The 11,838-nt window shown below is 41.1% G+C and overlaps 1 protein-coding gene across 2 annotated transcripts in view; it reads left to right on the plus strand.

Moving 5' to 3' along the window:
• Nucleotides 1–570: 570 nt before the first annotated feature.
• Nucleotides 571–11,838, plus strand: part of LOC117948113 (isocitrate dehydrogenase [NAD] subunit gamma, mitochondrial-like) — a 19,428-nt gene continuing 8,160 nt past the window's right edge. Inside the window, exons 1-12 of one of the 2 annotated variants that reach the window (XM_034877591.1) lie at nucleotides 571–682; nucleotides 2,642–2,689; nucleotides 3,594–3,599; nucleotides 3,795–3,892; nucleotides 5,574–5,689; nucleotides 5,938–5,998; nucleotides 6,518–6,650; nucleotides 7,085–7,218; nucleotides 7,333–7,435; nucleotides 8,085–8,231; nucleotides 9,784–9,939; nucleotides 10,145–10,273. In XM_034877591.1, coding sequence (XP_034733482.1) covers nucleotides 623–682; nucleotides 2,642–2,689; nucleotides 3,594–3,599; nucleotides 3,795–3,892; nucleotides 5,574–5,689; nucleotides 5,938–5,998; nucleotides 6,518–6,650; nucleotides 7,085–7,218; nucleotides 7,333–7,435; nucleotides 8,085–8,231; nucleotides 9,784–9,939; nucleotides 10,145–10,246 — 1,164 coding nt within the window. In that variant the 5' untranslated portion in view covers nucleotides 571–622 and the 3' untranslated portion in view covers nucleotides 10,247–10,273. The remainder of the gene's footprint in view (nucleotides 683–2,641; nucleotides 2,690–3,593; nucleotides 3,600–3,794; nucleotides 3,893–5,573; nucleotides 5,690–5,937; nucleotides 5,999–6,517; nucleotides 6,651–7,084; nucleotides 7,219–7,332; nucleotides 7,436–8,084; nucleotides 8,232–9,783; nucleotides 9,940–10,144; nucleotides 10,274–11,838) is intronic. The other variant, XM_034877593.1, reaches the window with a different exon arrangement.

Raw genomic sequence — 11,838 nt, forward strand, 5'->3', positions numbered from 1 at the left:
CATGTTAAATCTTTGTGTGTGTGTGTGTGTGTGTGTCGCCTCCCGGTGGTTGAACTCACTGCTCTCGGAGGGAAAAAAAGTGCCACGAGAAAAAAAAAAATGGGGGAACAAACTAGGCCATCGGGCCCTCGAGGCTATGTGTTACCATGGTGACACCTAGCAAGCTAGAAGGACTTGCTTCAACTTTGCATGCGCTCGTGTCAATGTCTCTGTATTATCTGATAAAAAAAGAGAACAAGAACTATAGTGACACCTATAAAAAATATAGTCCACACCAACTATTCAACGACAACGGCTGGTTTATTTGTTCCACACAGGTGGACCGTCGGTTCGCTGACTTTTCCACTTGGTGGGCTACTACGACCCTTAAGGTAGCTCTGTGTATTTTTCTTTTTTTAAACAGCACTTTTAAAGTAGTTCATATATGTCACAGAAACCACTGAGCGTGAGTCTTGTAGCTAACGGATGTTTTTATCATACTGTCGGTGAAAGTGTTATTACAATTTGTGTTTTTGGTGTGTTGCCGGTTAGAGAGAGAGAGAGAGGGAGAGAGAGAGAGATTAACTGTGAGCGCGCCGCACGCCCCCCTTTCGTCCATCACTCCGCAGCAAGTGAAGCGAACATGACGGCCCGGTCCTTCTCCGGAGCCCTGAAGCTCGTGTTCAACAACCGGTTAACCAGGGTAGGAGCAGCCTCTGGGTTCACCAGCAGATAAAAAAGACTCTTTAAAACATATTAAGTGCTTTAACGCTACTAGTTAGTCTGTTGGAACAGCTGTGTGCGTGGGAGGGAAGCTAAGCTGATTAATGGGTGGGTGGGTGGTTAGTTGGCTAATTAAAAGCTAGCTTGGGTAATGTCGCTGTCCTTTCAGCACCACTTTGTCAACTTGTTGTCAAATATAAATCCCTGCAGAGAAAATGCATTGCTACTTATGAAGCATTCTTCTTTTTTCTCCCAAGCGTGATCAGGCTGTAAATACATCCTTAAACTGCTCCAGTCCCTGCGGGGTCGTAAATTATTTAAACTGTAATACAAGTACACTGTCAACTAATGGCAGTGGTGGAGGTAGTATTCATCATTTACGGTACTTAAGTAAAAGCAGCAATACCACAGTGTATTTACAGAGTGTTACTAAAGTAAAAGTAGCCTACTTTATGTGCATAAGTGCTAAAACTTGTGTTCAGAATGGCCAATTTCAGAATAATACATATTATATCACTGGTTATAGTGATGCATCACTAATCACAGTCAACATCACTAATGTTTCTACTTGTAAAAGTTCATACTGCTGGGTGGCTTCATTTATAAAAAATACTTCATTTATGATTTGATGATTTTGAATATGTCTACAGAATAAATGTAGTAGAGTAAAATTAATAAAGTAGCATACAATAGCAGAGTATAGTATACAATAAAGAATATTCTCAAGTAAAGTTCAAGTACCTCAAAATTGAACTTAAGTCATATTCCGCCTCTCGCTAGTGGCCAGTTAACTGTTCCTCCCAACTTAAAAGGACTGTGTAGAAAAGTGTGATTCAAATTATATAACAAAAGATGAAAATACATGCAATGTATAAGGTGTTGGTAAGAAGTTTGACTTAGCTTTTTACAGGAGCAGATAAACTGCATATTCACAGGATCCATTTCATGTCATAAAGCAGAAATAATAACAACCTGAGCAAATTTGCAACACTTGTTGCATGTAACCAATAAATTCCTATGACTAGATTCAACTTTATTTTTGTTGCTTACAGTTTAAAAGTATTGAGACGACAAAACGCAGTTTAGCATCTAACCAGAAGTGAAAAAAGCAGTAAAATGCAGAGAATAATAAACAAATAAAATACTATGGGTAGTCAGTTAACCCAAAACACTTTATTTATCCTGTGGGGCAATTTGCAGAGGCACATAGACTAATACAGCAAATAAAAGTGAAAAATACAAGTACAAGCCGTACACATTGTTAAAGTAGTATAACACGTAAACGTAAAAATAAGATGCACACACCACAACAATAGTGACATAAGTACTTTGCAGTAAACATAAACAGTTAGCAGTAGATATATGTATATAGACAGTAAATACTGTATGTAAATATAAACTCACTTTGAGCTCAAATGTAGGTTGTTGAGTTTATAATGTATCGGCCGCAGCTTTGATAATCGATTCATAATTTTAATAAACTAATTTCATGGAACAAAAAGATCCAAAACATAACACATGGATCCAGCACTTTAAATTTAAATATTTGCTGGTTTTCTTAGTTTTCTATGACTGTAAACTGTATTTCTTTGGGTTTGGCCTGTTTTTGTACAATATGAGATGAACCCGGAAACGTGGAAGTGAATTACACAAATGTTTGACATTTTATAGACCAAACAATTAATTTAAATCAGTAAGAAAATAATAGTATTTCACGATGAAAATAGTTGTTGGTTGGTGTCCTACACCTCGCGTGGACAGACAAAACCTTTTGTTCCAGACTGTGGGGATAATAAAATCTCATCAACTCTAAAAAGAATAACTAAACAAATTAATTCCAGGACATTGTGTACATTTAACATGTAGACTTGTAATTTATCATTTGATCTTAATTCATAAATCTTTTCTGCAAATAACCTCCTATTCTCTGTATTTACAGGTTTCCAGTGCGGCCACATGTCATCAGAGACACAAGTCCACTTACACTGTAAGTTGTTCTGGATACAAAATAAAGCTGGAAAAACTCTAGTCAGGCCAATCCCATCGTGTATAGAGTCTGTGGGCGGGCTTAACATAAGGACGGCAGAGTTGCGACGTTTCCGCGTTAATTCCCTGCGGCTGGGGAATGGCGGTCTACAGAATCGGCTTTGGGCGCGACTCTGGTCTGTTAAGCTCTGAAGTCATTCTTAAAAAAGGAAGATGTGTTCAGAGTTTTGCCGACCAGATATGGCAAAAGTTTAAACCAGTGTTGCTCTGATTGGTTGTAGCGTTGTCCTGTTGCAGAGGGAATTTAAAGGACAACCGTTTATCCCGCCCCTCGGTTTGAGCCCTGCCAGTGGGGAGTTCCCAGGTTTGTCAGGCTAACTGTCTGTCTGAAAATACCTGGAGTAGCCCTCTGCCTGAAACGCTCCGTTTTAGTGCCTGTGTCTTTAAGACCCCCTGCTGAAAAAGCCCAGGATGCTGTGATTGGTCGGTGTTTCTGGGGCTTCCGTTTCAGTGTTCTCAGCATCTCTGCACCGTCATTGCAGCCGGGGAAGGACTGTAACAGCACTGCAACGGCATTTGCTATCTATTTGTAGAATAGTTGTGACATCACAACCGTACAGGATGTCCTGACGGCTCGTTTAAAAAGGAAAATGGACTATGTGCATTTGTGTGTGGGTTGAGCATTCTGATGCTTTCTCAGTATTTTACAATATGAATTCCATGTGAGCATGTCTTTACTGCATGTCCACAGGAGCACCAACCTTGTTTTGTCTCATCCATGTGCTTGTGATGTCACCAGGAAGCTGCTGGTCACCGTGTGTCTTCCCTCTCCTTTCTGTCCAAATAACCTCCCTGTTTTCTCTCCTCTGCTCCGAATCCCTCCCTCCTCCACCCACCCCCACCAGACCATCGTGAGTATGGCTGCTTACGACACACACACACAGATGTGTAGCATTAGTCTTGGAACTCATTAGAAGAGCCTACGGTTTCAAATGCTGTGTCTTTCCAGTAGCTTAGCGTCCTGTCAGTGGTGTTGTGAGGACGTATCTGCTGCGCTGTGTGGGGACCACTTTAACTTTCTGTGTGTGTTTGAGCGTGCGTTACAGCCTCCACCGGCCCTGTACGGAGGCAGACACACCGTGACCCTGATCCCCGGAGATGGCATCGGACCTGAGCTGGCCAAGCACGTGTGGGAACTATTCCGGTGAGAATTCTCACACACACACACACACACACACACAATGTTCAAATTAGCGTTAATCTTAATAACACATTTAACCTTGATTATGATTAATAAATTACTTATTGATATTTTGTTATTTTCTTCTTGTGAAAAAAATAAGACCCATTTTAGTTGTATTGCAAAAAAACAAGTTTCCTAGTGAAGTATAATGTATAGTGTGTATGTTTTGCAAACAAAATAAATGATTTTAAATATTGCCATGTCAAGTACAAGACTTTCACCCAGGAATCAGGCGTTACCCTTTTCTAATATGAATTAGTCTTTATGGTGTCTGATATGAATCCACAGTGGGAAAAGAATTATCCGATTCTTTTTAAATGGATGACTGACATGGAAAAATGACGTGGGTTAGAGGTTCTCATATTTTGGTTTTGCTTGCTATAAGCACAACATCCGCCTCACACTTTCTGCAAAACACTAAACACACCTGTATACATTAGACACAGAAGTATATCATGATGTCACTTCCTTGCAGTTCCAAAGCTCTGACTGTCACATGACCACACCTGTGAGCCAGTCTCTGAAACACAGTCTTTTTGAGATTGTTGAGGCCCAAAATGCCTGATTTTGCAAGAGTCTTTGTAAAAAAATTGAGATGAATTGAGATAAAAGTTGCTATGTCTTTTGTATGTTTGTGGAGTGACGAGAGGAACCGCATGACCCAGCGTGACCCTTGGATGGTGTTCAGCTCTGTGGGACCCGTTTACAATGTTTTAATGACACTTTACTGTGTCTTCCTCCTACTGGGCCTGCTGTGTGTGTGTGTGTGTGTGTGTGTGTGTGTGTGTGTGTGTGTGTGTGTGTGTGTGTGTGTGTGTGTGTGTGTGCGCGTGCGTGCGTGCGTGCGTGCGTGTGTGTGTGTGTGTCTCTGTAAGCACACAATTACAGGTGCGTAAGCACACAATTGCTTAATTGTAGACACACCAGTCAGGTTTAAGCATTATACATAGTATAATTAGTAGTTAGTAGTTAGTAGTAGTAATAATAATAATAGCTAGTATTATCTGTACTGTATTTTTTTTAGCTCTCTTTTTAATTTTTTTTATTGTAATTGTAACTTGTACTGGATACAGTATTTTGTGTTTGTCTGTTGTTTGCTGAGCTAACAGTGTTATGCACACTGCTGTAGTAGCATGAAAACTGGGACATTCTCCATGTTGACATGTTGACTGATTGGTATTGTATATTTGCACTCTCTGTGTGTACTTCATTTACAGTACTCTAATCACTGAGAAGTAGAACTTCTAATAGTGTTTAGGTTAGCAACAGTAGTGTGTAACTGGTTCAAACCGAATTTACCATTTTACCAAAATTTATGAGGACCAGGTAACCATAGTCCTCAGATTGGACAGATAGTCTAGCTAGCTGTCTGGATTTACCCTGCAGAGACCTGAGGACCAGGTAACCATAGTCCTCATGAATCCACCAGAGGTTAGAACAACAACACAAAGAAAGAGGAAGGTGATGGACATCTGGCCAAAAAGAGCCGGGCATCCAGCTGAATTTCTAGCGGCACCAAAGCAATCCTGGAAGTTGAATGTTATGGAAATAAACTTCTTTTTGATGAATCGTCTAGCCCTAGTAACCAGTTTAAACTGTCAGGAAATGCCTCAGCTGATCTCCATCTGTTCTTTATTACCAGGTTCTGCTGTGTGCCAGTGGACTTTGAGGTTGTCAACGTGGACTCGTCCAAGGACTCAGAAGAAGACATCAATAATGCCATCATGGCTATAAGACGCAATGGAGTTGCACTAAAAGGTGTGTGTGTGTGTGTGTGTGTGTGTGTGTGTGTGTAAAAATCATAAAATAATCATAATGTTCCACAAACTGCGGCCTGTACAATGTTCTCACAGCTGTATCGCTACTCTAAAACAGTTTCAAAAGGCTAAAACTGTCAAGGATTTCAGCTTTTAGAAAGCGAAGAGTGTAACTCAAAAGGAAGCCCAGACATTGTGCTTCGTCTAGTTGGGTCCTTCTTCAGGTGTAACTTTGGTTTGTTTATCCAGGTAACATCGAGACCAACCACAACCTGCCCCCCTCCTACAAGTCCAGAAACAACCTGCTCCGGTAAGCTTTTCATCGTTCACCCCTTTCAACACTGCTGTGTTAAAGCAGGGGTCTTCAGCTGAAAGAGAGACAGAGCAGGGACCCCTACTTCATGTATTGTATAAAACTGAGTTACTTTTTATACGGGGCCAGATGGATGAAAATGAATGGATGCTCATGTGTTATTCATACACCATGTTTAAATATTAAACATACATGTGGAAGGCACAATGAATCCTTAAGCCAAAATGTATCTGTGATGGCTGCCATAGTAGTCTAGATCTGTAATATACCATGACTCAGTAACGACATGACAATCTGAGGACTCTGGTTACCTGGTCCTCAGATCTCTGCAGGGTAAATCCAGACAGCTAGCTAGACTATGTGTATTAATGTCGCGGACCCCCTGTTTAGGATCTCTGTGTAAAAGGACAACGATAGCGTTTGTAGCGTTGTTTGTTCTCATCTTCCATCCACCTCCATTTATATTCTCTCTCTCCATCTCACCCTTCTCTTTTCTTCACCTCCTCCTCTCTGCAGCACCACTCTGGATCTGTACGCCAATGTGATGCACTGCCAGTCCCTCCCAGGAGTGAGGACCCGCCACAGAAACATCGACATCATGATCATCAGGGAGAACACCGAGGGGGAGTACAGCAGCCTGGAGCACGAGGTGTGTGAGTCCACAGCAGAAACTAAACCCCCCCCCCCCAAAAAAAAAAAAAACAGGGGGAAATATTAGTAAACTAAATAGTAAACTGAAACTAAATTAAAAGACAATAAGCAAAAGTGAATCATTTCAGTTTAGTTTTTTTTAATCTATATTTCACTACTTAAAAAAAGGAGACACTATGAACTAACTAAAAACTGAAAACTAAATCTTTCTGAAAAACTGAAACTAAACTAAAACTAGCAAAGCCACTCTAAAATCTTAAACTAAACTAAAATTAAATCCAAAAGTCAAAACTAAAATGAATTACAAACTAATTGAAAAGTATGAACTATTAGAACCTTGGCTATCACAATCTCCTTGGTAGTGAAACCCAGACGTCATAAGAAAGCCAACCTCCGTGTAACTTTCTTCTTTCTCTCCTCCTGTTTCTGCAGAATGTACCGGGCGTTGTGGAATGTCTGAAGATCATCACCAAGACCAAATCTCTACGCATCGCTGACTACGCGTTCAGAACGGCGAGGGCCAAAGGACGTGGACGGGTCACGGCTGTACACAAAGCTAACATCATGTCCGTTTCTGCCGGCTCAGAGGCCCCGACCCACCTGTATTTATTCATCCTTCCCTATCAAACACATGAAACATCTGAATGAATGTGTGTGTGTGTGTGTGTGTGTGTGTGCAGGAAGCTGGGTGACGGCCTCTTCCTGGAGTGCTGTAAGGAGGTTGCCAGCGGTTACCCTGAGATCACCTTCGACAGCATGATTGTGGACAACACCACCATGCAGGTAGCCAGGGCGTGTCTGCACGCTGCCGTGGTGTTTATGTCATCACCAACCATTCACATGTCTCTCGATATAATAAATCAGATGGTTATGGCTGGAGGTTAACAGGGGGGATTCAATATTTAAAATACAAGGAGTTCCTACAGTCGGAAGAGACATTAATGGCACTTCTGAGCTGCTGGTCCCCTTATTTCTAAATGGAGAAATAAACTTCTTAAACAGGTTCTGAGATTATCTTTTTGGATTCGCAGTATTGGCATGTAACTAAGTACATTTACTCAAGTAATTTTGAGGTACTTTTACTTTACTTATCTTTTCTTTTCATGCCTCTGCTACATGTCAGAGAGAAATATTGTACTTTTTATCCTAATATTCATCTGACAGCTTTAGTTACTTTATGAATTAACATTTTTCTCCCATGAAACACATGTAGTTTATAAAATCTGACGTATATTTTATATAAGTATATTTTATTTAGGTCCAACTGAAATGATTAGACAAACACACAACTGTTTAAGTGATTTAACTTAAGTAACATTTCCAATGCAGGACCTTTACTTGTAACAGAGCATGGTCACAGTGTGGTATTAGTACTTTTACTTAATTAAAGGATGTGAATATCTCCCCCCCCCACTGTGTATCTGTGTGCTAGCTGGTCTCCAGGCCCCAGCAGTTCGATGTGATGGTCATGCCCAACCTGTACGGCAACGTAGTGAGCAACGTGTGTGCCGGGCTGGTTGGTGGACCGGGTCTGGTGCCCGGAGCCAACTATGGTGAGGACTACGCCGTGTTTGAGACGGTGAGAGGACACCTCAAACAAGGAGGAAAGGCACAGAGACCGTACAAAAAAGGTCTCTTAATTGTGCATTCAGTTTTGGCTCCAAGCTGTAAACAAAGCACTGAGAGACTATCCCTTTAGAGAGGTGATACGGAGACGTCTTAGCAAACAGCAGAAACGGAGAGTTATTAGTTTGTCTGTTTGTTGTGGGTTGGTTTATTGGTGTCTCGGCAGAATTACAGAAAAACTACTGGTCTGATTGTCCTGGAACTTGGCGGGAGGGCGTAGCATGGTCCGAGGAAGAAGTCATTACATTTTGAAAGAGATCCAAATCCCGGGTGGGAATACACCATTTCTTTTTTTCACTTTTGTTAACATTGTAAGATGGGGCATTTGTGCTGCTTTCATGTGGTGTCGGAATAATCAGACCAATTAGATCCTGAATTGATCAAATTCCCCCTGCATTAACCTTGTGTGCGCTCTGAGTGCCCTTCTAGTTTTGATTTGTTTTTCTGTCCAACTGGTAGCTTTTAGTCCGGTATTCACTCTTCTTTAAGTTCTACTTTTGCTCTCCACCAACTCCTGAGGGAAATATTCGGCTCTTCGTGTGCTGTTCCACTATATTAACTGTGTCTGTAATTATGAATGACAGTGGGTTTATCAGAGCTGGGTGTAACAGAAAAGTTGAAGCCCTTGATCTTGATCTTAAAGACAAAATAATCTCAATAGTGGAAGGTGTGGTTTTGTCTCTATGCACGACAACCTTTAACATTACATGTTGTCATTTCACCCGTTGCTTGTATATAAATCTTGATAAGTGCAAGTTCAAGTGCCCATATTATTCTCCTTTTCAGGTTCACAATTGTATTTTGAGGTTGTACCAGAATAGGTTTACACGGTTTGATTTTCTAAAAAGACCATATTTTAGTTGAACTGCACATTGCTGCAGCTCCTCTTTACACCCTCTGTGTTTAGGTCTCTGTTTTAGCTACGGAGTGAGACATCTCACTTCTATCCTATCTTTGTTGGGAGCTGCACATGCTCAGTAGCTCGGTAAGATCCCATCAGCTAGATAACTCTCTCAGAACAGGGACAGGAAGTAGTTCTTCAGGAGATTACGGTCCACTAGTGGCTTTTGGAGCAGTGTTTTGCCATTTAGAACGAGCTAGCATGCTAGCACTAGCATTTGCTATGGGTTAGCCCCTTCATCTCGACTAGTCACGTAGAAAGCAGAGCAGATTTTTTTTTTGTATCTGTGTGGAAGCACCAGAGACAAAAAGAAACTGTTTTTCATAACATGGGCACTTTAATTATTTATGATGTTTTGCTCCATTACATAGATTTAGAGGTATTATAAAAAAGACAAAATTCCATAAATATGTCAATAATAATTATTTCCTTTACTTTTACTTTAGCCATTGCTCTGTCTCTGTGCAAACTTAAATTAGTACAAAAGTATTTTATGAACAAGTATTTTAGCACTGCAGCACCATTGTAAATAATCAGATGTCAGAGCTGCTACATCCCTACACGTTCCTTATTTCTGACGGTCAACATGCTCTTCTACGTGCAGGGCACCAGGAACACCGGGAAGAGCATTGCTAACCAAAACACAGCCAACCCCACGGCCATGCTGCTGGCCTCCTGCCTGCTGCTGGATCACCTGCGGCTCCACGCGTACGCCAGCATGATCCGCAGAGCCATCCTCTCCACGGTCTCGGAGACTCGGGTACGCCACGGCACACGCTACACATCCTTTGTACTTTCATAATCCCTCACCTCCTATTAGCTCTTCTGCTTTGGGTTTTTTAAATGCATACTATCACACAGGTAAATAAATAAATTGCTAAATAAGCTTTATATGATATTGATGATGAAGTTTCATGAATTGAGATGTTGGCTCAAGTTGTTTGGTCATGTCCTTTGTCCTCCAGCTGCACACGGCGGACCTGGGCGGCCAAGGCTCCACCTCTGAAGTGGTCCACTCCGTCATGAACGCCGTTCAGAGCACCGGGCCCCTGACACTGAGCATCTAGAACAAACAGTCATGTGCTAACTCTCTGGTACTGCACATATTAGGGTGCCTCTCTTCAGCAGTCTTCTATGCAATTTTATAATAATAACAGATTTGTTTGATAGTAATTCTGAAATGAAACTGTACACACAAACAGTCTATGCAATATTTTAATCTTAACATGGACACCTCCTGACTGTTTTTTGAAGTGGTTGGAGCACTTTGTTTCCATCGATAGCATCATACAGTTTACAGTGGGAAACACTTAAAACCCAATACTACACCTGTGTGAATTACACTTAACCCTTTACATGTTTATTAGTTTGGTTAATGTACTTGTTATGAAGTGAAACCCTTTATCCTTCTTGCATTTAACTTATGTCAACCCAAACACGGCTGTTTGTCTGCTGAGACAGAGCTGTCCTACTAGTGAATGTATTGGGAACATGATGGGCTGTTGCTGTGATTCCTACACTTCTAATAAAGCTAATACAGTCTCCGTAGTTCATTGGTGTGTCTTCAGTCTGAGCTGAAAAACATAGCTTAATGCATGCAGCACTAGCTGGTCTGGACCAGCGGGAGGCCACGTCGTCTAATCAGATCGCCGTGACCGAGGGAAACCTCGTAGGTGTGTACGAGTTTACGACTAGTGTTTTGTGCTGCACCTTTAACGCAAATACGCACCCTAAAGTGTTTTAGAACTTAAAACAGTATTTCAAAATAGAAATAAACAAGTACTATGTTTGATTACAATACCATAAAATAAATTAGAACAATAAAACAAAGTGGTGGAATGTATGTACATTTAATCAACTACCCAGTGTATAGTCAACATTACTAACAATCAAAAATTAAATTTAAAAATAAAAACTGTATTATCTGAAAAAGTGGGATTACCCCTCATTGAAAGCCAGATTTAAAAGATAAATCTTGATTGATTGTTTTTTTAAATACCAAGGGAGTTTGCTGTTATACGATATCAGCAAAGATGTTAATCCGCTGCTGAAAATAGTTCCAACAAAAGCATTATTTCCTGGATCAATGTCTTCAGTATGCAATGTTCCACAGACAGACTGAGGGAGTCAGAACATATTGTGAGATGGATGCTTCGTTGGTTTTGGACTGTTCAGCAGCATGTTGGCCCAGTGGACAGCACAGCAAGAAGGTTCCGGGTTCCAATCCCAGGGCGTCCCGGGCCTTTCTGTGTGGAGTTTGCATGCTCTCCCCAGGCCCATGTCTGCGTGGGTTTTCCTCTGGGTGTTCCGGTTTCCCCCACCTTTAAAAACATGTAGATGAGGTTCTCCGGTCAGTGCCCTTGATCAAGGCACAGGCTCAGATCTGGAGGTGGTCCCCGGGCGCTGTAAGTGCTGATTGGATTAAAGTGAAGAATGAATTTTGCTACATGTGCAGTTTTGTTCAAAATAATAGCAGTCCAACATCACTAAGCTCTTAAATCATATTTTTGGTAGAAGTGATATTTCTTCGTGGCAAATAATTCACTAATAAGTGTTGTAGAGTCATAGAAAAGCAACAGACCCAACAGTCATGACATGCATGCTGCTCATCCTGTGTAATAGACTCTGTAATTGACAGGGGCATGGTCAATATAATAGC

The sequence above is a fragment of the Etheostoma cragini genome, chromosome 7, assembly GCF_013103735.1.
Source record: "Etheostoma cragini isolate CJK2018 chromosome 7, CSU_Ecrag_1.0, whole genome shotgun sequence".
Taxonomy (NCBI): Eukaryota; Metazoa; Chordata; class Actinopteri; order Perciformes; family Percidae; genus Etheostoma; species Etheostoma cragini.